General features: G+C 50.3%; 2 protein-coding genes across 3 annotated transcripts in view; one reads left to right on the top strand and one right to left on the bottom strand.

Annotated features, from left to right (window-relative positions):
- Positions 1–77: 77 nt before the first annotated feature.
- POLG (DNA polymerase gamma, catalytic subunit) lies at positions 78–10,825 on the top strand. The gene is made up of 23 exons (XM_086848885.1): positions 78–170; positions 823–1,446; positions 1,736–1,931; positions 2,326–2,493; positions 2,730–2,876; positions 3,097–3,176; positions 3,588–3,770; positions 3,886–4,043; positions 4,260–4,383; positions 4,454–4,678; positions 4,818–4,938; positions 5,111–5,182; positions 5,299–5,421; positions 5,599–5,759; positions 5,852–5,905; positions 5,992–6,109; positions 6,535–6,670; positions 6,780–7,026; positions 7,107–7,229; positions 7,531–7,702; positions 7,967–8,175; positions 8,762–8,919; positions 10,017–10,825. Exons 2-23 carry the CDS (start codon positions 866–868, stop codon positions 10,076–10,078), a joined length of 3,618 nt encoding a protein of 1,205 aa, XP_086705011.1. The 5' UTR covers positions 78–170; positions 823–865; the 3' UTR covers positions 10,079–10,825.
- Positions 9,586–27,075, bottom strand: part of FANCI (FA complementation group I) — a 24,185-nt gene continuing 6,695 nt past the window's right edge. The window contains exons 14-37 of one of the 2 annotated variants that reach the window (XM_086848882.1): positions 26,101–26,231; positions 25,378–25,448; positions 24,396–24,510; positions 23,878–24,000; positions 22,726–22,794; positions 21,562–21,663; positions 20,556–20,735; positions 20,340–20,461; positions 19,789–19,953; positions 19,361–19,540; positions 17,926–18,089; positions 17,447–17,523; positions 16,891–17,007; positions 16,128–16,179; positions 15,459–15,586; positions 15,262–15,330; positions 15,049–15,136; positions 14,564–14,748; positions 13,876–13,932; positions 13,733–13,792; positions 12,942–13,028; positions 11,828–11,923; positions 11,185–11,310; positions 9,586–10,509 (exon numbers count right to left, since the gene is read on the bottom strand). In XM_086848882.1, coding sequence (XP_086705008.1) covers positions 10,444–10,509; positions 11,185–11,310; positions 11,828–11,923; positions 12,942–13,028; positions 13,733–13,792; positions 13,876–13,932; positions 14,564–14,748; positions 15,049–15,136; positions 15,262–15,330; positions 15,459–15,586; positions 16,128–16,179; positions 16,891–17,007; positions 17,447–17,523; positions 17,926–18,089; positions 19,361–19,540; positions 19,789–19,953; positions 20,340–20,461; positions 20,556–20,735; positions 21,562–21,663; positions 22,726–22,794; positions 23,878–24,000; positions 24,396–24,510; positions 25,378–25,448; positions 26,101–26,231 — 2,630 coding nt within the window. In that variant the 3' untranslated portion in view covers positions 9,586–10,443. The remainder of the gene's footprint in view (positions 10,510–11,184; positions 11,311–11,827; positions 11,924–12,941; positions 13,029–13,732; positions 13,793–13,875; positions 13,933–14,563; positions 14,749–15,048; positions 15,137–15,261; positions 15,331–15,458; positions 15,587–16,127; positions 16,180–16,890; positions 17,008–17,446; positions 17,524–17,925; positions 18,090–19,360; positions 19,541–19,788; positions 19,954–20,339; positions 20,462–20,555; positions 20,736–21,561; positions 21,664–22,725; positions 22,795–23,877; positions 24,001–24,395; positions 24,511–25,377; positions 25,449–26,100; positions 26,232–27,075) is intronic. The other variant, XM_086848884.1, reaches the window with a different exon arrangement.

Genomic DNA, 27,075 nt, shown 5'->3' with positions numbered 1-27,075 from the left:
CCTCCACTCCCGCCGTCCCGCGTGCCTTACTGAGGGAATCCCGGAGGGCCGTACCATGCGCGGGAGGGGGCGGGACGGGACGGGACGTCAGCGCGGCCGGAAGCTCCCCCGGGCGCCCCGGTTTGGATCTGCCCGGCGGGCCAGGCCCCGGCCGCGCTTTCGGTGACCAGGTGGGAGCCGGGGGGAATTTGGGGGGAAACAGCTGTATGGGGGAAACAGCTGTATGGGGGAAACAAACAGCTGTATGGGGGAAACAGCTGTATGGGGGAAACAGCTGTATGGGGGAAACAAACAGCTGTATGGGGGAAACAGCTGTATGGGGGGAAACAGCTGTATGGGGGAAACAGCTGTATGGGGGAAACAAACAGCTGTATGGGGGAAACAGCTGTATGGGGGAAACAAACAGCTGTATGGGGGAAACAGCTGTATGGGGGAAACAAACAGCTGTATGGGGGGAAACAGCTGTATGGGGGAAACAGCTGTATGGGGGAAACAAACAGCTGTATGGGGAAACAGCTGTATGGGGGAAACAGCTGTATGGGGGAAACAAACAGCTGTATGGGGGAAACAGCTATATGGGGGAAACAAAAGGCTGTATGGGGGGAAACAGCTGTATAGGGGAAACAGCTGTATGGGGGAAACAGCTGTATGGGGAGGCACGGCTTTATGGGGGCACCGCTTTATGGGGGAAAACATCTCCACGGGGTGAAACATCTGGGTGGGTACACAGCTGTGTGGGGGCGCGGTGTACGAGGGCAGTGCGCGCATGGCGGGGGCGGCGCTCGGTGCTGAGCTCACCCCTCGCCTGTTCTCCCCGCGCAGCTCCCGCCGCCCGTGCCGGGGCACATCCCGGAGCGGGGGCACCATGAGCCGCGTGTGCTGGCTGCGCTCGGCGAGGGGCTGCAGCCCCCAGCCCCGCCGATGCTCGGCCGGCTCCTCGGCCAGCCGCCCGCTGCCGCAGGAGCCGAGGCAGGAGCCGGCCGCGGGCCAGCGGCGCATGAACCCCCTCAACATCCAGATGCTGTCCAGGAGCCTCCACGAGCAGATCTTCCGGGGGGCCCGGGTGCGCTACTCGGCCGAGGAGGTCCGGCGGAGCGTGCAGCACCTGCGGCGCCACGAGCTGTGGGGCAAGGAGACCTCCACGCTGCCCGACGTGGAGCTGCAGCTGCCCCGCATGTACGGGGACAACATCGACGAGCACTTTCGCCTCCTGGCGCAGAAGCAGAGCTTGCCCTACCTGGAGGCGGCCAACGAGCTGCTGCGCTGCGAGCTGCCCCCGATGCCCGAGCAGTGGGCCTGGAAGCTGGGCTGGACCCGCTACGGCCCCGACGGGCAAGCGGAGCCTGTCGACTTCCCCGAGGAGCGGGCGCTGGTGTTTGATGTGGAGGTGTGCGTGGCCGATGGGCACTGCCCCACGCTGGCCGTGGCCGTCTCCCCGCACGCCTGGTGAGATGCGGGTCCGGCCGCGATGCTGGGGTCACAGCAGGGCTGGGGAGGGTTTTGAGAGGATGGGGATGGTGCTGTGCAGAGCCTCTTCCTGCAATCCGCCGCCGGCTCGTAGGGAAGACACGACAAAGCCCCAGAGTGCGGCTCTGGGATGTGGTGTGTGTGTCGTGCTTAGTAAGCACAGCACTCCGGGGTTGGTCACCTCCCTGCCACGGGCGGGGTCCTGCTCAGCACCCCATGGCGCTGCGGGTGCTCTGTGACAGGCGCGGGCGCCGCGTGTCCCCCGCAGGTACTCGTGGTGCAGCAGGCGGCTCCTGGAGCAGCGTTACTCCTGGTCCAGCCACCTCACCCTGGCCGACCTCATTCCTATGGAAAGCCCAGCAGGTGCCAGCTGTGCCAGCAAACAGGACTGGATGGAGAGAGTAGTGGTGGGACACAACGTAGCCTTCGACCGGGCGTTCATCAAGGAGCAGTACCTTATCCAGGTAATTCATGAGCCTTGGCTTTGTACTGGCAGCTACAATTTCCTACCCAGATAATCATTTGCGTTGGCTCTTGAGGGTTATTTTGACAGATGCTGTTCTGCACAGGTACCCCAGGTTTGTGCTTGCTTTGTCCTGCAGAACAGGTTGAGGCTGGATCCCTTTAGAGGAAGATATTCTTGCACCCTATGGGGCTGCTGGAGGCTGCAGGGTGGCAGCTGGGGATGTGGCAGGAGCCTTGGAGCAGCTGACAGCCTGCATTGGGGATGGTTTTGGCTTTCAAAAAGGGAGTGTTGGAGGGAAAGTTTCCCCTAGCAAAAGCAGCTTGAGCAGAGAACTTACAACTCCTCCAGCATACCCCAAACCCTCTCTTTTCTCACACTGTGTTGTGTCCCAGGGCTCCAAGATGCGTTTCCTGGACACCATGAGCATGCACATGGCCATCTCAGGGCTGACGGGCTTCCAGCGCAGCCTCTGGATGGCTGCCAAGCACGGCAAGAGGAAGGGGCTGCAGCAGGTCAAGGAGCACATGAAGAAAATGCGCAGCAAGGCAGAGGGGCCAGCGGTGAGTGAGGGAGCTGAGCTGCAGGCAGTGCTCTGGGTGCTCCTGTGACAGGGCTGTTTGCTCCTGTACTGGCACAGTGGGAGCTGTTGGAGCAGCTCCACTGAGTGAAGCTCTCCCAGCCCATTTCAGATAAGGTGGCCTTGGTTTGAGCTGGAGCAGCAGCATCCTTTACTCCTCCTGATCTTGGCTGCAGCTGGCTGTTCTCCCACACTGTCTGACCCCCCTGTTGTCCACAGATCACCTCGTGGGACTGGGTGCACGTCAGCAGCATCAACAACCTGGCCGATGTGCACGCGCTGTACGTCGGGGGGGAGCCGCTGGAGAAGGAGGCACGGGAGCTGTTTCTGAAGGGCACCATGGCTGACGTCAGGAGTAACTTCCAGGTGCAGGAGGCCATCCCACCATCCTGACAGGCAGCAAGAACTGCAGAAGGGAGTAGGGTGGTAGTAGCTGCTGGGGTAGTTTCCGTTTTGCTGCCCTTTCTTGCAGCACTGGGTGTGCATGGGGCTGTGACCTGCTCTGTGCTCCTGCAGCCCTGATGCTGTGCCCTGTGCTGGCAGAAGGGTGGCTGCTTTGCCTGCTCTCACCTGCTGCTGTCCCCAGGACCTGATGTCATACTGTGCCCGTGATGTCCAGGCCACCCATGAGGTGTTTCAAGAGCAGCTGCCACTGTTTATGGAGAGGTGAGAGCTGCAGGGCTCTGGCTGGTTTTGGCCGTGGGGGTGTGGGCTTGGTGGGTAGTGGGGAGGGTCTCTCTGGGCATGAGATGTAGCTTCTCTTGTTCTTAGGGTGTCCTGAAGCTCTTTTCAGGAGGGATGTCAGACCCCTCCCATGTAGGTGAGCAGGAATAAACAGCAGCACAGTGGCTGAGGGAGGTGAGCAGGCTTCCTGAGGCAGTCGGGAGTGATACATTTTTGGGGTCATTGCACAGGGTAGGCAGAAGATACAGGGATCATTATTGTTTAGGGGAAGAGCCCTGAGGTTTGTGTGAGGCTGGGAAACTGTAGATATACATTCATATCTGTTGTAGTCTGGTGCTTCCAGGGCCAGTCCCCTCTGGCAGATATCTAATTCCTTGCTGCTTTGGGGTCCAGGTGCCCCCACCCTGTAACGTTTGCAGGGATGCTGGAGATGGGAGTGTCCTACCTGCCAGTCAATGGGAATTGGAAGAGGTACCTGAACGATGCTCAGGGTATTTATGAGGAGCTGCAGAAGGAGATGAAGAAGTCCCTGATGAACCTGGCCAATGATGCCTGCCAGCTGTTACACGAGCACAGGTACCATGGGATGGGGTTGCAGGAGGGAGCTCAGGCACCAGGTGGTGTATGGGGGGCTGTGGGTGGGTGTGAGGGACAGGAGCACAGCTGTGGTGTGACAATGGTGTGTCATCAGGTACAAGGATGACCCTTGGCTCTGGGATCTCGAATGGGACACACAGGAGTTTAAGCAAAAGAAGAAGCCAGGGAAGAAGAAGAAAGGTCAGGATGGGAACAGCCAAGTCTCCCCAGCAGCAATGGATGCAGAAGAGTCAGTGCAGGAGTTGCAGGAGGGTAAGCACAGGTGATCCCTGGGGATGAGGGATGTTCCAGGGCTGCCTTGCCAGGGGTGCCCAGACAAAGGGACAAGGTTTGTTGGTGCTGCAGGGTACATCATTGCTGGCTCATGTACCATGCTGCTGCATGTGGTGGGGGACTGGTTGGATGTCCCTGTCCCCAGAAGGGTGGCACAGAGAGCCCTTTGCAAACCAGTTGCCCTTGCCCCACCAGACCCTGGTCCCCCCAGTGAGGAGGAAGAGCAGAAAGTCTCTGCAAGCCAGCTCTGTCTGGAGCGCCTGAAGGAGACGGTCGCGCTGCAACCCAAGAGACTCCAGCACCTGCCGGGCCACCCGGGGTGAGTTGGGGACCCTGTGTGTCCCCAGGGCTCTCCCTGCACTTTCTGACCCATCCCTGCTGCTCCCCAGCTGGTACCGCAAGCTGTGCCCACGCCTGGAGGAGGAGGGGTGGGTGCCTGGCCCCAGCCTCATCAGCCTGCAGATGAGGGTGACCCCAAAGCTGATGCGCCTGGCCTGGGACGGCTTCCCTCTCCATTACTCGGAAAAGCACGGCTGGGGATACCTGGTGCCAGGGCGGCAGGACAATTTGCCAGCAGCCCCTGTAGAGACCGATGGCCCCTCCTGCCCACACAGGTGAGAGGGATGTAATGGGGTGCTGGGCTGGGAGCTGCCCCATGGGGTATTTGGGAGCTCCCTGGCACTCTGCCCAGCTGCTGCCCCAGAGCCTTGGGCCCTGCTGTGGCTGCGTCAGCCCTGCCCTCTCCTCTGCCAGGGTGATTGAGAACCTGTACAGGAAGCACTGCCTGGAGAAGGGCAGGGAGCAGCCCCCGGGACTGGAGGTGGCTGTAGAGGATGAGCTGTTGGTGATGGACAGCAGCACGCTGTGGAAGAAGGTGAAGAAAGGGACGGAGGGTTCCCTGGTGGGAGGGAGGTGTGGAGCTGTGTGCATGCAGAAATCAGCCCTGTGTGCAGCTCCAGGGGCTGCGAGTAAGAAATTCCCTTTAATAAGGGTTACTGGAGGATTGGTGTTTGATCTGGCTTCCCCATGGTCCCTCTCTGCCGCAGGTGGAGGAGCTGAGCCGGATTGAGGTGGATCCAGAGGAGAAAATGAGCAAAGCAGACCAGAGCCTGGTGCTGGTAAGGGGTGGGGTTTCCTGTGAAATGGGGTGGTGGGTTGGTCTCTCTTTCCTTGATTTCCTCCTCCTGCCATGCCTGAAAATGTTCCTGGCATTGACTCACTTTGCTGGTCGCAGGAGGAGATGGAAGAGCTGAGGCTGGCAGAGAGTAGGAGGAGCCAGCCCTCATTCCACCATGGCAATGGTCCCTACAATGATGTCAACATCCCTGGGTGCTGGTTCTTCAAGCTGCCTCACAAGGCAAGTTGGGGCTCCTGGGGCTCTTCCTGTCCCCACAGTGCTGCTGGGACCCACATGATCCCCCATGGGGTTGCATGGGGGAAATCCATCTCTGTAGCTGGGACAGGGGGATGCAGAGAGCTTTGCTGGTGTGGAGTGGTGGCTTGCTGAGCCCTGACACCACTTTTGCTGCTAAAGGATGGGAACAGTAACAACGTGGGAAGCCCTTTTGCCAAGGATTTCCTGCCCCAGATGGAGGACGGCACCCTGCGGGCCGCTGTGGGCCGCACCCACGGGACAAGAGCCCTGGAGATTAACAAAATGATCTCGTTTTGGAGGAATGCTCACAAGCGGATCAGGTGAGCAGCTGCTTTCATGGTGACCCCTTGTGGGTGGAGGCTGTGATGAGACAGGGGAGTTTGTGCATCTCACCTGCTGTGTGTCCCCTCAGTTCCCAGATGGTGGTGTGGCTGAAGAAAGGGGAGCTGCCTCGTGTGGTGACCAGGTACGGGACGCAAATCTGGACTGTTCCCTTTACCCCGTGCCAGGAGGGCTCCTGCAGCGTGATGCTCATCCTTGCCTCTGTCCCAGGCATCCTGACTATAACGAGGAGGACAATTACGGAGCCATCCTGCCACAGGTGGTGACCGCAGGCACTGTCACCCGCCGGGCGGTGGAGCCCACCTGGCTGACAGCCAGCAACGCCCGGGTATGGCCACGCTTGGATCCTCAAGGGAATGTTTTGGGGCTCCCTCTATGTTTTGGACTGATGAGAGCTGCTTGGGTTGGAATAGGAGTTGGATATGGATGCTGGGGTTTGGGGTAGCAGGGCCAGAGCTGGGGTTCTCTTGGTGATGTGGTTTCATGTGGGAGGAAGGAAGACAGAGGCTCTGGAGCTTCAGGATGTGGTGAACACCAACGTACCAGTTTCTGACTTTCCTCAAGCTCCCCTTCTTTTCTGCTGGAGTAACCAAGCGGGTGATGCTCCACATGCGTTAAACCTGGTTTTGACATTGCAAGCAAAACTCAGGGGCTCAGGGGGTGCTGTTCCAGCACTGTGGCTGCGGGAGGAAGGCTGCTCCCGTGCCATGGAGGAGGAGAGGGGTGTGCTCACCTGGGCATCGTGTCCTGCAGGCCGACCGGGTGGGCAGTGAGCTGAAAGCCATGGTCCAGGTGCCACCTGGTTACTCCCTGGTGGGAGCAGACGTGGATTCCCAGGAGCTCTGGATCGCCGCTGTGCTCGGCGAGGCGCAGTTCGCCGGCATGCACGGTGAGCCGGGGCTGCTCCGCGGGGGAGCGGCTTTGCTGGAGCGGGCTGTGATCCCCCTGATGCTCATCCTGCTCCTGTTTGGTGTCCAACCTCTGCTCTCCTCCCACAGGCTGCACGGCCTTCGGCTGGATGACTCTGCAGGGCAAGAAGAGCAACGCCACGGACCTGCACAGCAAGACGGCCGCCACCGTGGGCATCAGCCGGGAGCACGCCAAGGTCTTCAACTACGGGCGCATCTACGGGGCGGGGCAGCCCTTTGCCGAGCGGCTGCTGATGCAGTTCAACCACCGGCTGACCCAGCAGCAGGCACGGGAGAAGGCCCAGCAGATGTACGCCGTCACCAAGGGCATCCGCAGGTGGGTGCTGCCCGGGCACAGCGCGGACAGGGCTGCCCGTGCTGCTCCGCGGGAGCTGGGTTACTCGCTCTCCCCTCCAGGTTTCATCTCTCTGAGGAGGGGGAGTGGCTGGTGACGAAGCTGGACCTGGCTGTGGACAGGGCGGAGGATGGGTCGGTGTCAGGCCAGGATGTCCAGCGGCTCCAGAGAGAAGCCATTAAAAGGTGAGATAGTCTGATCTTGCACGGCTCTGTGGCATTGGGGCGTGAGGCAGAGAGGGCTGCAGCCTGATGGGCAGTGGGCAGAGAAGGGAGTTGGGTCTGGATAGTCTTGGACTGCCCTTCCTGCTTCTCTAGGGCCAAGGAGGTTTGATTTGGGGACTGTCAGCCTCGCCTGCTTTCCCAGTGAACAGTCAGCAGAGTCTCGTCCTGCTGCCCCAAACCAGGAGGGAGTGTCTGAGGGTCTCAAATGGGGACCTGGCAGCCCCCTCCCACTCTTCCAGCAAACCTCCCTTCTGCCCCACAGGTCCCGGAATGGGAAGAAGTGGAATGTGGTGGAGCAAAGAGTGTGGGCTGGAGGCACTGAGTCTGAGATGTTCAACAAGCTGGAAAGCATTGCCTTATCCCCCTCCCCACAGACCCCAGTGCTGGGCTGTCACATCAGCAGGGCCCTGGAGCCTGACATGGTCAAGGGGGAGGTAAGGATACAGCTCTGGGCTGCTGAGATTTTGGCATTTGTTTGTCTGTTCTGAAACGGGTACCTGATGTTCAGCCCCTCTTAGATCACTGGAGGCCCACTAGGATCTTGTAGCCATTCAGGAAACCCATTGTGCCTTTATCTTCATGCCATCAAAAGCCCAACCACCCTGAGTTTAACAGATTTCTCCCAGAAGAGTACCTGTACAGGTTCCATGCCCTTGACTGCAGTGGTCTCTTACTGTCCATCTCTTTCCTTTCACCAGTTTGTGACCAGCAGAGTGAACTGGGTGGTGCAGAGCTCAGCTGTTGACTACCTGCACCTCATGTTGGTTGCCATGAAGTGGCTGTTTGAGGAGTTTGACATCAACGGGCGCTTCTGCATCAGCATCCACGACGAGGTGCGGTACCTGGTCCAGCACCAGGATCGCTACCGGGCAGCCCTGGCCCTGCAGATCACCAACCTCCTCACAAGGTGAGATGTGATGGCTCTGGTGTCTCCTGGGGAGGAGCAGCAGTGACTCTGGAGTGGGACATGCAAGCCCAGGCGCTGGGGTTAGCTTTGCCTACAGCAAGCTGGTGCAGAGCAGTTTTCTTCAGCTCAGGGCAAATTAGCACTGGAGGCTGCAGCTCCTTCATGTGTGACTCAGGTGGCTAGAAATGGCTTTGATTTCCAGGGATAATGTACTGGCAAGAGGGGGGATATCATCAGCTTTTGTACCTGCAGGGATGGGGCCAGTCACTGCAAGGGAAAATCCCACATCTGCTCTGCCTGCCAGGGAGGATTAGCCAGCAGTGAGGGGCTGGATTCTTCCCTTTTCCCAAGGAGGCTCCATTACTTCCAAGGAGGCACCATTACTGTTCTTCCCATGCCCACTTTAGCAAAACTTGACCCTCCTGCTCTCCAGGACTTAGAAAATACCTTGTCCCCACCTGCTGAGTGGTATGGGTACATAATACCCTGTGAGGGGTGGCTGGCCAGCGTTTGGTAAATTGGAACTGGGTGTGACAAGGCCAAGGGTAATGTCCAGCACTGTCCCACCTGCTTTCTTGTCCTCCAGGTGCATGTTTGCCTACAAACTGGGCCTCCAGGATCTGCCCCAGTCAGTGGCTTTCTTCAGTGCTGTGGATATTGACCAGTGCTTGAGGAAAGAGGTGACCATGAACTGTGTGACACCATCAAATCCCATGGGGATGGAGAAGTACGGCATCCCTCAAGGTGAGCGTGCAAGCTGCCCCTGTTATCTCCTCTGCATGAGTCTTCCCAGCTTAAGCAGAGCACTTGGCTTAAGTAGTCATTCCCTGAGGGCTCCTCTGTTCAGCTGAGGCACCTCATGAGCCCCTTGATTCCTGACACATCATCTGACCTACAGGGCAACCACCATGCTGGAGCCTGCTCCTCTTCCCTCAGTCCTCGGGCACTTTGTGCTGCTGCTTTCACAAATATTTGTGACTGTGATGTGCCAGGCCTGGCTCTGTTCTCCCACACTTTGTTTGCTTTGTGCCCCTTGGAGGAGCCCTCCTGTGCACTTCTAACACAAACCAAATTTAATTTCTTCTTCTCTGAAAGGAAGCACCTCAACAACCTTGTCTATATTGCCCCGCACACCCAAAACTTTTCCATCTTTCATTCCTTTCCCTCCTTCTGTACTCCCTTATCAAGCACAGCTCTGTTCAAAGAACTGCTCTGGCATTGCTGGGTGCTTCCTCAGCAGTCCCAAGGCCTCAAGGCATCCCTATCTGCACTCAGTGTAACCCTCCAATTGCTGCAAACATTTAACTCGTGGCTGGGAAAGCAGCTCCTCCTCATTGTGAAGCAGCTCTTTCCCAGATAAGGGAAGAACCTGCCCTCAGATTTGTTCTCTCAGTCACTGCACACATCAGATGCTCCACCCCTAAGTAACCTTTATTAGGACTCTTACAGGAAAAGGGTGCTTTCAGAAACAGGATTAGCGCTCTGTAGGCAAAAAGGGCACTTTTCACCAAGAACAGGGCAAATTAAACAAGTGCATCACAGTTGGGGTCAGCAAAAACATAACAGCAAAACCATGCAAAACCAGCCTGGGCAGAGGGAGCTGTGGCCTCTCACTGCTCAGGAGATGCACACAGCAGATTCAACTCCAAGGCAGAACAGCTCGTGTTCCCAGCTCCCTACTGCTGCTGGTTTCTGCATTCTCACCACCACCCAAAACAAGTTTGAATAAATTTAGAGCTTTCTGTGCTAGATGCTCTGAACTAAAGCAAATCCCAACCATCACTCTTACATTGCACAGTCTGAGTGTACTGCAGGGAACTGACTGTCCCCTTGTCTTCCAGGGGAAGCACTGGATATTTATCAGATAATTGAAATAACCAAAGGTTCGCTGGAGAAGCAATGATGACACCAGAGTGCCGGGACAATTGTCCAGACCGCATGCCAAAGCCTCCCTGTCCTTTCAGAAGCAGATCTTTTGGCAGGGACTGATCCCAGTCGCTCCCTTTCCATTTTGCTGTAACAAGGGATGTTCCTGGGAAAGATTTTGTAGCAGCACATCCAAGTAGCAGAGGCACTTCTGACGGCAGCAGCCAGCTGTAAAAGCTCAGACAGAGGCCAGAGTTGCTCCCGTGGACACAAAGGAAGAAGACATAAGTATTTGACAAGAGAAGCAATAAACCATCATCTCCATATCTGCAGCCTCCGAGACCAAGGCAAGTCTGCTGTGGAACAGGCACTGTGAGAGGAGGCAGTGGCAACAAGCCCTGTTTATTTTTTTCTCTGTCTCTTCTTTTTGGGTTCCTGGTTCTCATCAGTCTGCTCCGCTGTGCTGCTCTGGAGAGGGGAGGGAGAGAGCAGCAGTAGCATGATTGTTTTTGTGTGAGTAGTCTAAGGAATGTTTACTTAGAGCAAGAAGCCAGCTGTGCAGAACAGGATTCAGCTCTTTTTTTCTCACTAACAAAATGACCTGAATATGGGATTCCTGTCAGCCACTGAGACTTTCCCCATGGGCCACCCCCTCCCCAGTTCATGCTGGAACTTAGACCACGGGCTGCCAGTGGCACAGAACAGGGACTCTGTCCTGGGTTTTGGCTCGTTGAAACACTCAGGAAAATATGAACAGAAGCACCAATAAAAACCTGGACAATCAGCAGAGTAAATTGTTTATTTTTCTTAGCCCTGCCTTCAGCAGCACTATGTAGTAGAGATGGGTCTGAGGAGAATGATGTATTGCAGAATTTGCACTACCAGGTCTTTATCTACAAAAAACTGCACACAAATCCACTCTGCATCGTGCTGCACAGGTCTGATCCTGGCCAACAGTTTCACTTCCCCAAGACCAGGGACACAGAGCTGGTGCATGAAAATAAAGGCTGCTCAAGGCTGGGGTGAAGGGAGTGTTCTGAGAGAAACTGTTCTAACCTCACACATTCCTGCACAACTCACAAATACAGCTGGCTTCTAAAGAGGAGGAAGCCTATCAGTAAAAGCAGCTAAATGAATTCTGACCTGGTCGTTGTGTGGCTCGTTCTCAGCATCCTCCAAGCTGCGCTCCTGCAGGGCGCTGTCCAGCACGGACGCGTTGATGCGGAAATCCCGAGAGGTGCTTAACTTCATGTACTGCATCAGGTTCACCTGCAGCAACCAAGGGGAAACCAGGCAGGGAAAACACTAAGCCATGAGCACCTTCAGTTTAGTTTTGCTATCCTGTCTAATCCCTTGCACAGCACTGAGACAGAGTCCATTACAGTAAGAACACAGGACTGAAGCACCTGCCCCTGTGCACTCCTGGGACCCATTTACATTTTCCTAAAAGCCAAGTGATTGCCAGCTACTCTCACTCATGTGACATGTACAATGTACATGTACAATGTGATACATTTCATGACAGACTGGGGGAGAGTGAGGAAAGCTGGCACAAGGTGTGCATGTTCCTGCATCACCAGGAACAAGTCACAGGCAGGACTGATGGCACAGGCTGGTATCAATGGGGCAACAATTCAGCAGTGTTGGGCCAGGAGCATGGGGAAGAGCTGAAAGGTCCTTACACCCTTCTTATTTGAGCAGAGACTTTAACAACAGCCCACCACCATGCCATTAATCCCACTGTTCCACCAAGTTCAGGTCACAGAAGATCTCTGCTTTACATTACCTTTGACTTCTTGGAGAGGTGGATAAGAAACTTCTCATATTGCTCAATTGCAAAAATCAGGTTTGGGATTGGCTTGGTCTCCCGAAGCACCTTGGCCTGAAATGTGAGAGGAGTGAGATGGGTCAGATTTGGAAGGGCACAAAGGCACTGTAGCATGACACAAAGACCACCACATTCCTAGTTCAGAAAAGAGTCTTCAGTAGCCTTGCTCTGTACCAGTCCTGCCCCACCCAGCAAGCCCTGCCAGCTTTGTCACTGGTTTTAAATTGACTCCCAGGATAGTTCTGCAGTGAGACTGTCTTGTGCATTGTTTTCTGCTCTGCCTGCAGTCCACAGCCCTGATATCCCTGTCAGCAGCTCCTCTGCACCAGCTCTCCCAAGGCATCACAAGCACGGGCCATCCAAGCAAGGAGCACCCTGACGTTTCACCACATTGTTGTCCTGCTTATTTAGCACCACTGGTGTTTGTTCCCCATGGTGACAGCAGCATTTCAGCCCATTTCAATACACTCAGGGAAGAGCTAGGAAGATCATACTTGTGGCTTTTAAACCCTTAACATCACAGGAATGTCTGGGACAGCTGACGAGACAGAGGAAATGCTGTCTGGGAGCACAAACAAAGGACATCAAGGACCAGGAACCTGCCAGCCTAGCTCCCAAACAAATAATCCAGTCATTTTCAACTGCTTTACTTTAGTGGAATCCATTCCTTCCTTCATCTTTAAATGTACTGATAAAATTAAGAAACACTTAAAGAAGACGTAGTATCCGTTCCAATAAATTAGCCCATATCTGTAATTTCTTATTTTACCCCAAATGGTAAAAATATCAAACAAGGCAGAGTATCCAGATTGACCTTCGTTTCATGTTCATGAGATTTTAAGCTGTATTTAGCAGATAGCCTTTCTGTTGTGTTTTTTTGTTGTTGTATTTTGTTTGTTTGTACTTTTTTAGACTTCTCTCTGAAGTTACAGTAGATTAAATTTGATTTTTACTTAAAGGCCCAAATGACAAATTGTCTGGTGATCTGTAAGAAGCCACCAGGTACCACAAGCCTTGAGGTATAAGATCCTGCAACTACAGCCCGTGTTCTAATGGAGTGAATCAGTCTTACCATTACTGTGGAGACTGCAGCAGCATCATCATCTTTCTTCTTCTTTTTCTTCTCTTCTACAAAGCTTAAGCTCTCACTGTGGATGTTCTGAAGGAGGTTGCCAAAAGATGTGTGATTAAAGGGTAAGCAGGGAAGAAAGGCCAGCCAAGAAAGGCCTGAGAAGTCCTTGCTCTAACTAGCTAACAGCTTTACCAGCTAGATAACACAAAGGTAGTGATACAAGGGTAGAATTAGGTGTGATCTCAAAAAAAAAAGAAACCAAGAAAGAAACTAATTTCATAATTTATACATTCAGAAATGTGCATGTTTGAGAAGTCCCCAGCATTGATAGCTCTGCACACCATGACACCTGTCCCAATATGTTGTACAATTCCTGTGGTCCTCACACAAGTACCCAGTTCCTCTCCAGGCAAATAAATCCCAGCTCCAGCACTGCAGTCTTTGGCACCCACATTGCTTCACACAGTGATTACTGCAGTGTTGTTGACCTTTATTTGCCATTGTGGTTAACAGCAGTATTAATCTCATCCAAAAAACCCCACATGAACAGAGGGGAAAAAAGCCCAGCTAAAACCCAGCTCCTTCCTTGCTCAAGCAGAAATCAGTATGCTCAGTCCTGATGGTGCTGAAATGTCTTACACTATATTTGACAAAGTAAAGCTTGAACTGTAAGAAACTCAGGTCATGTCAAGAAGATTAATAATCCCCAAGGGTGCCTGTGTACTGAAGCTGATACACCACTCAGCATCAGATAGACTGGCTGTGATTCTGCCAGTTAATTTAGGCCTCACCTGCACGTAAGTAATGAATGAGTAACACTGTGGGGTCAGATGGGAACCTGAGAGCTTCACCTGTAAAGGAGCAGAGAGAGAGGCTGTTGTTACTTCTAACTCAAGGCAATGAGCCATTTCCCCAGAAATTTGCTCTCACTCACCAGCTTTTCCAGTCTTCCTGGAATCGTATTTGAGCTGCTGCGGCAAGCCTGGATATACTGCAAGGAAAACATGAGTTTCTTCCATGTGTGCTGTTCCCATCCTGTATCCAGGTGGAGCTCAAAGCAGCTCATACAATGGCACAGTGGGGAGGGAAGGATTTGCACAGCTATCCTCCCCAGTGGCTTGTTATATCCCAAATGCCACGTCTGCATTCCAGAGCTGTGAGAGGAGAGCTCTGGGGCAGCCACCACCTCATCTCAAAGGAGCTCCACAGGCCTGTGTTTCATGGCCCAGATCCCCCAGGTTCAGGGAATGGGAGTGAGTGGGAAGGGCAGGGCTGGTGAGCACTGTGAGAACACTGAGTGCTCTTCATTGTGCACACAGTTGTGTAGAGGAACCCACGGCACACACTGGAAACAGCAACTCCAAGCCATGTAAAGCCATGTAAAGCCAAATTCAGCTGGAGGGAAGCTTTCCTTTTATCTCCACTGGTACAACTATCACTGCTCAGAAAGGTCACAAAATTGAGGGCATGAAAGCCAACAGAACAAGGGCTCAGTTCCTGCAAGAGATCAACAGCCCAGTCCCGAGCGCAGCTGCTGCCAGGGGTCACCATGAGCTTGCTGCAGCAGATGGGGAGAAGGTTTTTAGCTCAGAGGCAGCCCACTGTCAGCAGAGCACACTCACATGTTTGATGAGGGAGGTGAGAATTCCATATGTCTTGCTGAGGCTTCTCAGCAGTGTGTCCACACAGCTCCCTGATGGGAGTGCAGTCTGCACCAGCTCATGATAGACTGTCAGGAGAGTTCCCAGCTGCAGAATTACACCTTTCTCCAGAGCCTGAGTTTGGTTTGATGCCTGAGAGGAGTCTTCTGAAAGAAAAATAAGAATATCTGGTGAATATTTATCCAATGAATCTAGTTGTGTGAGTGGAAAGCACAAAAGACCATCTTTGTGTCTGATGCATAGAGCCCCAGTGGGACAATGGGAAAATAATCACTGGAGAGATTTTGTGACAACTCTTATCTTTGTTCATGTGGAACCAGCTCAAGGGAGAGTTTAACCTGACCTCAGATGATGCTATCTCAAAAATCCTCAAATATCTTTTTGCTCTCTGTCTTTATCTGTTTTTGACAAAGGTGTAACAGTAAGAACTGGACCACTTTCATTACCTGATGTGTCTGACCCCAGGCTGGTGAGTTTCTTGATAAGCCAATCCACCTCTTCAAGGACCTTATCCACCTGACCCAGAACCAGCAGCTGAGACAGAAACCAATAACAAAACAGGCTTTTGAAGGAGTTTGGCACAATGGGAACCTGCAATCTGGTCCAAGCACAGTAGCCCTGGACACTGCAGGTGTCACACACACACTGCTGTGACTCACACACACAGTGGGGGCTGCAGTCTTGGCATTCACTACAGCGAAATGGCACCGACCCTCCACTTCTATGTCCTGGGCAGAGGAGAGAAAAGGAATTCTGGTGGGTAAAATTTGAACTGCTGTCACATAGTTTGCACGAGAGATACACTCAATTCTGACAGCACTATGTGATGAAGAGCTCAGCTGCTCCTGCATCATACCTGATCTATATCTCCCAGGCAGGCATGGATGTCTTGTGCAAGCTCCCGCAGGAGACCGACAGGGCTCTTGTAGAGAACATGGACACTGAAGAGCAGAGACAGCAAACCTTTGCAGCAAGAAATATCCTCTGTGGGGAAAAGAAAGTGACACATTGCCAGGTGCAGAGCTTGCCTAGCTACTTAGGAACATCAGACATCAGTGAGAGAAAGTCTCAGATTCAGTATGCATTTAACAGTAGGTGAAGATCCTATCAAAATACCCCAGCTACAAAAGCAGGGTTTAAAACATCAGCAGATAATAGTGCAAGGGGAACTAATTCCCACTGGAGCTGTTGAGTCATAGAAAAATGGTGACCAAAAGCACTGAGGAAGTGCAATACAAACCCTGGCAAAGAGTACTGTCTTTCCAGAGTATAAATCCTGATTTGAGCCTAAATAACAAAGGAGAAAAGTCAAGTATGTGAGTGGCTTCATTTCCTTCAGAAATGCTAATAGTTTTAGAGATGGACTTCCCTCTCTGATACTCATAATCACAATGTTGTGGCAATCTGCCACAGAATGGGACCTGAATGTAGCTTGACACAGAGGTAAAACTAGGATAGAGCATGTAAGGGTCTAATATCAGACCTGACACATCACATGTAAACATGCTCCTTAAAGCTTACTTACCAAGAGCATTTTCTTTGCAAACTTTGACTGTCCAAGTCAGGAATTGAAGGAACTATTTAAGAGGAGAAAAGAAATCATGACTTTGAAACAGAATTCAAAACACAAAACTACTACTACTACTACTACTACTAAAAATTCAAGACAATGAATCACAGCAAAGGAAGATGAGTAGAGAACCCAGCTGTGCTATGTGAAGTTCCACAAAGGACACTTAGCCTACTAACAAGTCAAAAGCTGAGACCCAGGACAGGGTAATGGCTATGCATTCCCTTGGACAGAGTAACAGCTCCATTTAATTTAAGGTAAATGATGACTCCAGACTTCTGGCACAGTTAGTGCAGTTCCTAGCTTGTAAAATTGGGGCACTTTAGAAAATGACTCCTTGCATAGAAGGAATTAGGCACTCAGCCATTTTGGACTGGACACAAGTCTGCTGGCCTTTTTTGCCTCTACTCCCATGTGGAGGCCACACCACAACTACGCTGTGTTAGGAGTCCCTGCTCAGGCAAACAAATCTTTCAGGTGCCCAAAGGCAGGATCAGAATGTGCAGGAGCGGGATGGCAGAAAAACTTCCTCTTAAGTGCCCTTGCAGGTGTGTGACAGGAGAGCCCTTCACAGTGTAACAGAACTGTCCATTTGACCTGGTGTGGTCTGTGGGAAGATGCAGGACACACATGTCAGAACCCACAGATCCCAACCCCATCTGGTAATCTCCTTGCCCATGGCTGTGACACCAGCCACCACGTGAAGGCTGAGGAGTACCTGCTGTGAGGCTGGATCCAGGAGCTTGGACAGTGTGGAGAGAACGGTGATGAGTGACTGCGTTTCCTTGGCATTGAAGTCATCTTCAGCACTGCTGAGCTGGTTCACCAGGGACCTCTGGTTAGGGGAAGGAAAACACTCCCTGAGTGTGAATATGTGTTGCATAAGCAAATAACCAGAAGCTGCAAACAGATAAAAGGATTGGCGGCAAGGAGAATGACAAGAGTACAAAAACAGGACTCTTCTCAAGAACAAGTGCTGATTTTTGATAGGAGTGCTTACATATGGTCAGTGTGACTTTTAGAATACTCAGGTAAGTTCATGCTGCACTGAAGAACCTAGAGTTCTGTAAATACACACGCATGTCCACTCAACTCTGTAGGACACCCTGAAGAAGCTTTCCTTAGAGATCAGAAACTTTTTTTAACTGCTAGTGAATCAGTGCCACAGTTGCTATCTCATACTCAACCCTGTGGTCAAGCAACAGAGAGCTAGCAGTGTTTCCTGCCAGAATCCCAAATGCTTTGGAACACTTGCAGCACACAGTGGTACTCACCTGAAACTGTCGGATCTGGAAGGCAGCTTTCTCTGTGACATTAATATCCGTTTCTTCTGCGTCACCATCAGTAATATCTGGCAGAGACAGAGAGGTGCAGAAAAAAAGCTAAATGCCAAGAGCAGAATACAGGATTTATTTCTAAAAGTGGGAAAGACTGCTCACAGCTAGAGGAGGAATACAGACTGCAGAACCACAGTGAGCCGAAAAACACGTTAAAGGCAAACTTCAAACAGATGAATGCTGTGTCAGACCCCAGCTATCCTCTGCTGACAGACTGAGAGCTCTATGAAGGCAGGTAAAATATATCTCTACAACTTGTCTCCAGTGTGAAAATCTATGCTACTGAGCCCACCTTGTGACTGAAAGACAAGAACCAGACCCATCTCACCCTAGTTATGGATAAAGGGTGCTGGGTCCCACACATGGGATGGAACCTGGAGGGCAGAAATCAGAGCAGAACTGTACTATGTGCCTACCCAGGGCTTGCAGAAACTGGGGGATCCTGGCAGAGTACAGCTGCTGCACCGTGTTGAAGATCCGCAGCAAACCTTCCAAGCACAGAAGTGAAATGCTTTTGCCCTTCTTTTTCCCTGATTCTTCAACAACGGTGGGAATTGAAGTGTACCTCCAAAGCAGAACCCTGTGGAATGGGAGATGAGATTTACTCCAGTAAAGCTGGCTGCACAGGGAAAGAACTAGATTCTACTCTCAGGATCGTATTTTTAATATAACTAAACTGGAAGGTCTTTTACCTATTAAAAAAGGGTGGGGGAAGAGACCTTTTTAAAGAAGATTTTATTTCAATGTCAGCAAAACAGCTACTGCATTCTTCCTGCACAGATAAATAATTTAATTCTTCCCAGGTGCCAAGGGACCTTCCAATCCCATTTCAAGTCCATCTTTATACACTCATTTCTTCCACCCAGCTTTCCCTCTTTCTCAGACTACCCAGACCACTGGTGTCAAATTCACCAGTGACAAAAAGAGTTTTTCTCATGGCAGGTTGGGTCTGTGGAATGTCAGAATTCACTACAGGGCTCTCTATAAATAAAATTAGAGAGGTAAAGGCAGGCAAAGCAAAGTAAAAAGCCATGAGGAAAGCAAAATTGTTTGGCCCAAAGAAGACTTTTCTATTTGTAGGCAAACATCTTTTTCCTGCTTCCCTAACCCCACTTCTTCCCTTTTTTGTTCCCTCTCCTTTCTTCTCATTAGTTCTGTTGCCTGCACAGATGATCTTATTCTGTTTCAATGTCCAATCACGCAAAACATGTAGCTCACATGTAGTCCTAATGACTGCAACAAAAATAGCCTCTATTATTTGGGGTGAGACACAAAACCGGCATTATGCATGGCAGGGGTAATTTGCATTTTGTGCTCTCTGCTGACTGGGCTCTGAAAAGACCCCATGCAGATATGACCTAGATTCCAAAAGACATTTACATGGTTCACATTCTTGGATTTCCAAAGGATTAGATGTGTGAATGTCTTCAAGCATCTTGCAGAAGTCCTAAACAAATGCTTTCTAAAGCTTATGTCCCTCATACATCTGTTTTGTTCTGTAGCTCAAAGTGAATTTTAACTTTGCTGGATTCCAGAGGTCTCAAGAATCCAGCCTGTAATCATCTTACCTTCTCTGCGACAATGAGTGATAAACAAGAAGTGAGAAAGAGGCTGAAAATGTTTGCTGGCATTTGGTTCTTCCAGGCCAAGGTATTAAAGCTTCATCACTCACTATGGCCCAGAAACTGTAGTGCCTCCACTGGATTTTTCATGAGCACAGAAAGGCAGTGACCTCCACCCGGCGACAACACTTGAAACTGTTACAGACTGCATTCTTCTTTCAAAACCCTACCTGAGAACCAAAATCCCCAAAACGCACTGCTGATGTCTCCACATGCCACACTGACTCACTGTGTGATTTTGCAGAGGTTCTGGAACATCTTCTCTGGATTTTGTCCGTCTGGTCCGTCCGTTTGTCCCGTCTCCTCCAGCTGCTGCACCTTCTGCAGAGCGACGCTGACAGCGTAGCGCAGGAACTCCGTGCTGGAGCGCAGCACAGCCAGGCTCTCCTCGTGGCTTTGGGCATTGTCCCTGCAGGACCAGAACTGTCAGAGAACTGGGGATGTGCAGAGGAAGCTTAGGGATGGCCTAGGAAATCCAAAACTTAACATGCATTTGCAAATAAAATCTTTGGCTCAACTGAGGGTGGAAAATACTGTTTTGGTAGCTGGTAGTGAAAACTTGGAGGATAAGAGTTGCACCAACCCTTCCAAGCACACTAACACATGGCTTGAATTGATGTCTGGCTCTGCTCCACAGAGGAGTGGACACCTTCTCACCTGAACAGAGCTGTGAGCAGAGTAGATACAAAACCCATGGACAGGAAGCTCCGTGCAGTTTTGTTGCTCAAGGCAGATTTGTTCTTTCCAGCTTTCTCCCTCAGGATTTCAGAGAGTTTGTTGTAACATGTAAACAGGCCTAGGACATCCTCAAACTTGTTCTTACTGCAATAAAATAGTGGAAAGCATTAATGGAGAAAATGCATTCTTGGGAGTTTCCTATTTGAAGCTTCAGCTGCTAAATTACACAATGATGCTGCCTAAATGATGAAACCTATTCCATCTCCCTGCCTCCCTAACAGTGTATACCTCACCCAATCCTCCTCAACCTGATCTTCTACAAAAGGTCAGATCCCATCTCCCTCAACACATGACATTCTAAAGGAAAACACTCCCCAAGGCTCTGTGACTGGCTGTGCCACGAGGTGCTCATGCTCAATCACTGGTTCTGTGTTGGCACTACCATCCTGTGCCTGCAATGAGGCTGTACTCCAAAGAGCTGGGCAAATAATAGCACAGCTAGTGCTAGAGGGTAAGATTTAATGTTTTACCTGAAATTCCCGATGTTGAAATTGTACTCAATCAGAACCTCACAAATTCCCATCACCTGAATGGCATAGATGTTATTTTTCACACCAACGCCAGAAGACAGTGAAAAATCTGCTGATTTATCCTGAGAGATAAAGGAAACAAGTGAAAAATCTTTTCAAAACCTGACAAGAACTCGGCCTCTTCTCCCGCTGAGTCAAACTGAAAATCTGATTTACCAGTTCAAAGTCTTCCAACTCGCTCTTGATCATTCGTCGTGTGACAGATTCTAACATCTCTTCAAAGTTTTGCTCAAATCCCACACCCTCCTCCTCCTCCTCATCTTCAGCTCCTTGGCACAGACGCACGGTGCTCTTGTACCAGGCGAGGCAGTGCTGGATGCAGCAGAGCAGGTGGGCCTGGAGGAAGCAGCCACAGTCACACCCAGCCTCTGAGCTGGAGGTCACTGCCAGGAGTGGACGTGGGCCAGACTGTTATGGTGGGATGCAAAGAGCTGGAGCTGCCTTTGTGACTGCCTTGAGTCTTGAGGATATGCCTCATTCCCAGATTGAGGGGATCAGTAATCTCATACACAGCTACCCAGTTCCAGCTTCAGATGTGGCTCTCTGCCTGAGCTTTTCTAAATGGGATGTAAAGACTTAACTCCCACTATTCCCTTCACCCAACCACCTCAAGTACTGAAGGAGATGGAAAGGGAATTTCCAAAGGGACTCTCGCTCTAGTTGACGTGTCTGCGCCCTTCCTGGGTGTGCTGCTGCACACAAGCTTTCTTAGGGGAAAACAAAATGATTAATTTAAACTTGTTCTCTTGGAAATCCAAGACATCATTGAGGTTTCATCTCCAAGAATTTCAAAGGAGCAAAACCAAAGGACAAATTCTTCCCTCTGCTACACACACACATACACACACATGCTGCACAACTATTTTATGTGGAATTCAGTTAAAGGAGGGAAAAACACCCACAGGGTGAACTCAATAGAGGATAACAGAAGAACACTATTCCTAGAGCATTTTTCACACAGGTCCCCACTACCACTGTGCTTGGGGAACTCTAATAAATAGCCCAAGGCAGGGGTGAGATGCCCAGCTCTGGTGCCATTAAAAGAATTGCTCCAGGCTAGAAGAGGCTGAAGAAGCACAAGATATTCAGCTCATGTAGGAGGACAACTAAAATGCTAGTAACAGATGGGCTTGCAGCTGTGGCCAACCAATACAGCTCTTACCAGTGGTTCTTGCAGAAAGATTTGATCTCCTTGAGCCATAATACATCCCTCCAGTTTGAGTGGAGGCAGGAGGTCTGGCTGGGGCAAGTAATATTGCTTTATCTGTCACAGAAAACAAGAAATAAAAATAACCAGTTACTTGGTAACTGAGCCTCTTAGGATGTTTGAAAACAGAGCACAATAATCTTTGTACCCCATTCTGGAGAGCAAAACCTGACTCTGTGATAAGAGGAATGTACAAGTACATGAGCCACGTCATCTGCTCTACTGGTGATTAAAATCCCTTCTTGAGTTGCTCCTGTACCTCAGCCAGGACGCATCAGTGCCCTAAAACAAGATTAGCTGACCACTTGCTGTTGTGTTGCCTCAACAAGTACCATCACTTGCACCCCACCTGCAGTGTGACCCCTCCTTTAAACAGTGAGGATCAATAGCTGCTGCTGCTATAGAAAGTTATAGATACATAATGATGCTATAAAATTTTACACCTTGACACCAACTTACTATTAAGTGCCCTCTGTTACCCAAAAGCTGTCTTGGCTCTGTTCGTGCTCTTTTCTCAGACCCTATACTGTCATGGGAAAGCTGGAATTAGTCAGCATGAACTCTTTGGATGATTAAAGGGAAGAAAATTACTTGTCTCAAAGAAAGCACAGCCTGTCAATGGATTGAGGAAATGTGATTGTCTTGTTGCCATGAGCAACACTGCTGGGGGATGAGTTAATCCTCCCAGATCCTACATGGACTTGGGTATTCTCCCGATGGGAGGACAGCAACAATAATTACTGTGTCAGCACATATCCTTGGGGAACTATGGGAAGGTAACTGCTGTGCACTGCTAAGGAACAGGGAGAGTACAAAGAACTTCTCTGGGCTCACACTTCCCACAGCACCTAAGAGCTGAAGGGCTGGAAAGAGCTCCAAGAGATCCTTCCTCTTCCACCCTATGGCAGGAAATGAACCCATCTCCAGACGTTTACCTAGACTGCTCTCTCAGAGCAGCAGGGGTTTGGACGCCTCTTTAGCAAAGTGTCACAGCACTCAAACATGTTTCCAGTGTGAGGGAGAACAATTTCTCCAACATTTAACATGAATTGTTTGCCACAGTGATTGAAGTGCAGAATTCTAGAGTCCCTGCAGCCCCACCACGGAGCAGGACTTTACCTGGGACAAGAGTGTTTCCATTATAGAGCTGGCCAGCTGGGAGTTCCTGCGAAGGACATCATAAAAACCCTGGAGACAGGAAGGAAGGACAAGTTGGCTGACACAGCAGAGAAAACGAACCACAGGCACAATAAGTTGGCGTCATAAGATAGCAACGACACTTTGGCACCACAAGGAACCATGAGGAAGTAACAATGTGCTCAGTGTAAAACTCCATACCTGGCAAAGCAAAGGCACCACAGAAAGAAGGTATGAATCAGAAAAAGTATGAATTTCCTCACAGGGGCCCTCTCACAAGCTGTATCTCCCTAGCAGCAGTGGCATCAAGCCCAGAGTGACTTTCACTGCTATTTAACACTAGCACAAGATCCAACTTCAAGCTGTGAAACCCTGCTTCAAAGGCAAAACAAGCCAGTGGGGAAACTGTAGGAGGCAACAAATCCTGCAGACTGAGAAAACTCAGTGGATGGATAAAGCAAGCCCAAGTTTTCTAGCAACAGTGACAGATATATCCAGAACTTGCAGCTCATCAAAGGTCAATCCAACCCAAGACAAAAAGGAAAAACATCTCTCTGACTTGTACAGGTTTTTTGTTCCTCAAGGTGGTACCCTATGGTTATAACACAACCTAAGATATGCACCCAAAAATGGCTCTTTACAACAGGCCTATCACAACAGACCTAAGAACAGCCAAGCTTTTATAGAAACTTGGAAAGGAAGAGGAGAAAAGACAGATCCCTAATGCAGTCTCTAAGGAAGTTTCTCCATACTCTCCAGACAGGGCTTCCTTTGGAGCCCATAATTAACTCTCAACAGCTCCACATCTACCCAATGCCTGTTATATCACTCCTCCTCACAGGGCATCCTTCCCATTCCCTAGGCCCTACCACAGCAAGACAAACTTTGACATATTTTTGGTCTTAAACAATGCATGAGCTGAAGAAGATTTATCAACGTGTCTTTGGGTTTGTAAGGTCAAAAAATACAGCAGCAGAAGGAATGGAAATATGTTACATATGTCCCATGAAGAACAAAACTGAGCTGAAAGGCTGTTTTTCACAACAACATGATTGTTATTCACCTGAGGCCAGAGAAGAATCAGACCACAGAAGAGCTTGTGGCTGTTTAAGAGATGGAAGAAACCGTGTTTACCTCATATAACATGAGTCGAACGTCTGCTTGCTGGCTCAAACATCGCCTCAGGCTGCCCAGGATTTCTAGGCAGAAGGCCTCATTAGCTGCAGAGTTATAGCAGGCATGAACATCTGCCTGGACCTGAGAAGGAACATTAGTCACGTTATACTGGTTACAATATCACAACTCAGGAGCAAGGTGGTAAAGGTCTGGCCCCTGAACAATCACTGCTATAGTCCTTGTGCTGCCAGGCTCCTCATCATTGCCATGGAGCAGTGGGAATGCTCCCCAGAACACTGGTGCTGTAAGACAGAATGATTCTGAGAAGCAACATCTCTAGGCCAGCTTTTCTTTGCACATTGCACTTCCTAAAGCTTTCCTTACAGGAAGGGAATCTTTACTGGACATCCAGGACTAATGGTTACTAAAGCTGTATTTCCATTCTGGGGGAACACTTCCCTTTGGAGTTGTTTCAAACAGGACATATTAGACACATGGCTCACATGTCCACACAGGGTCTGCAGAACAGCACTTACCTGAGTGGCACCAATGGCCTGGCTGCTCTGGGAAGAGGACAAGCTGCCCAGAACCTTAAAATTTCTTAACAGGAGCAAAAAACCAGCGACTGCAGCTTTACGAGCATCGAGCTGCCTGGGAATCGGGACAGGAGAGAGGGTTACAGCACATAAAGTATCAACTCAGCAATGAAAAAAGGGCCACAAATACAGTGACTGGGCCCTGTACAACTGTATTTCCCAAAAGGGCACTACAGTCCCTCTGTCCCCTGCACAAACAGTCAAGAGCTGGGCAGTTTGCTGTAAACTCCCCTACTCTACAGTCTCACAATATTCAATCTCTCTGTCCTTACAATGTTTGCACTCAGGGAGAGCCCAGGCCAAGACCCAAGTATTAAATATTCCTTGAAAGCTGGGAGAGTGTCACAGACCTCAGAGCTGGAAAATTCCTAATAAAAACCTGGTGTTTTGCTTTGCTCACAGAAATGCCAAGTCTTTCCCAAAACCAAGTCCCTTGCTTTGAAAAATAATCCTAAATTTTGAATTCTATATTCACAACCATGCAGCCACTGGCCAACAAAATCCAGTCTACAATCACAGCAAGATGGTTTGCTCAAAGCATGACCAAGACAACACCTTGTAAGGGATAAGAGGGCAGCTCAACATTCTGATCAATGGTTCCTTCCAGACCCTCCCTGGATATATTCAGCTGTGCTAGACACATGTTGGAATTGTTTTTAATTTTGCCTATGTATTTGGAGTTCCCAACAGCTTTCTGAACCTGCAAAGCCCATTCATTCAGATGGGGGTTGGGATTTGTGTCTCAGTTCAGTGGAGCTGTGACTATTCCACAATTCCAGGCTAAAGGGACAGGAGATGTCACTATTTAGTTATGAGAAGAACACTGTAAGAAGATACTTAACAAAAATAAAAAATACTTTTGCTCCAAAACCATAAACGAGTTGTAGAATTTTTTTCAAAGAAAAATTCCTCCCCAGCTTACCTGGAAAAGATAGCTTTTTGGAGAACAAGTATCAGGGAGTCCCTCACTGACATGCTGACTTTGAGCAGAGGCTGGAAAGGAAAATAACCTTTGGAGAGAAAAGCACTAAGGCATGCCAAGCCCTTGGGGCATATGAGCTCATCTTCCTCAGGCCCATCTGGTCCTGCATTTCCAGTACTGTCGTCAGTACAGTAGGAAGACCAAAACATTTTAAAATAGACAAGAAAACCCATAGAGCTGTGGCAGTGAGACACCTTAGCAGGTTAGTGAGGACACAGTGCAAGGGTTTAGGAAAATAACTGTTATCCCCAGGTTGGAAAAAGCAGGTGAAAGTTAAAACACCAGGGCAATATCTCAGCCCAGGCAAAGAGGAATACTGTCATGGAGCTAGGAAGGAGAAAAATCAACGTGACAGCTACAGCTGTTCAGCTAAACACTGTAGACTTAGTTTTTTACAGGGGGCAGCATCTGGGCATCTTCCAGATGAAAGGTCAGCACAGAGCAGCGTTGGTGCCATGCCAGACCACACCATATGCTTTTTGCCAGAGGGCACATGCAAATCCATGCTTGAAGAACAGTTCCATGCTACACCGAGCAACCCACAGCAGAGAACGAAGGCTTTTTTCATGAGGAGGGTTATTAGATCATGCATATAATTGTGGCCCAGAGCTGTCACTGGAACTAAACTAGCAAGGAGAGCCACAGAGAAATGCAAAGCTTTACCTGCACTGCCCGGAGCAGCCCTTGCACTGTGTCAATGGGCAGAAAGGACAAATTGTCAAAGGTCTCTGTGACTTTGGAGGATGAAGTCTGAAGCACGAGAGGAGCAGATACAACAATATTGGACAGCAAGTCTGAAAAGTAAAAAGACAAAAAGAACAGCTGATGCCAAGGGGCCAGAAAAGCCTGAGCAGAAGATGTCTATAGAGCTAACAATTACAGACTAATCAAAGACCTTCCATGACACAGAGAGGTCACGACAAAACGAGCATTGACAAACTGAGTCTATTGCAGGCACCAAGTGTTAAATGTGTTCCCAGCCCAGCTGAAGGGCCTCACCCCACCAGAGGGCACTGAGGTGTAAGGGAAGAGGCTGCAGCACTGACATCCCAGCAGCCCCAGTAGCTCCCAAGCCCAAGGACAAGGAGAAGGCAAGGCTGGGAACGTGGAACATGCAACTGACTGATGATTCTGACTTTCTGTGCGTCAGCTCTTCCATGGCAACTGCCTGCAAACACTTTTCACCTGTGATGAATACAAGGCAATCTGATGTAGCTGATACCTCGGTCACAGAAGGAACAAGTGATTTTCTTGGCTTCACGTCACTTCAGCAGGAGTTTCAGAAACCAAATCACATCCTGGGCTGCATCAAAAGCAGCTTGGCCAGCAGGTTGAGGGAGGGAATTCTCCCCCTACACTCTACTCTGGTGAGAGCCAGTAAGACAGAGACCTGTTGGAGAAGGTCCAGAGGGGCACAAAAATGCTCAGAGGGCTGGAGCACCTCTGCTATTGAGATGGGCTGAGAGAGTTGGGGTTGGTCAGTCTGGAGAAGCAAAATCTTTGGGGAGACCTTGTTGTAGCCTTCTGGTATTCAAATGGGGTTTATAAGGTGGGGACAGACTTTTTATCAGTAACTATTGTGATAAGAATAGAGCTAATAGTTTTAAACTAAAAGAAGGTAGATTCAGAGTGGATATA

Source organism: Cyanistes caeruleus, chromosome 13 (assembly GCF_971803275.1).
Source record: "Cyanistes caeruleus chromosome 13, bCyaCae1.hap1.1, whole genome shotgun sequence".
Lineage (NCBI taxonomy): Eukaryota > Metazoa > Chordata > Aves > Passeriformes > Paridae > Cyanistes > Cyanistes caeruleus.
Note: the sequence above shows the minus strand (reverse complement) of the source record. Positions and strands in the feature narration are given on the sequence as shown.

Excerpts from the sequence above, each read along its gene's own strand:
- POLG (XM_086848885.1), top strand. The coding sequence starts at position 866 with ATGAGCCGCGTGTGCTGGCTGCGCTCGGCGAGGGGCTGCAGCCCCCAG. Across the intron at positions 4,384-4,453 it reads CACCTGCCGGGCCACCCGGG|CTGGTACCGCAAGCTGTGCC; the intron begins GTGAGTTGGGGA and ends GCTGCTCCCCAG. Across the intron at positions 7,703-7,966 it reads CTGACATGGTCAAGGGGGAG|TTTGTGACCAGCAGAGTGAA; the intron begins GTAAGGATACAG and ends TCCTTTCACCAG.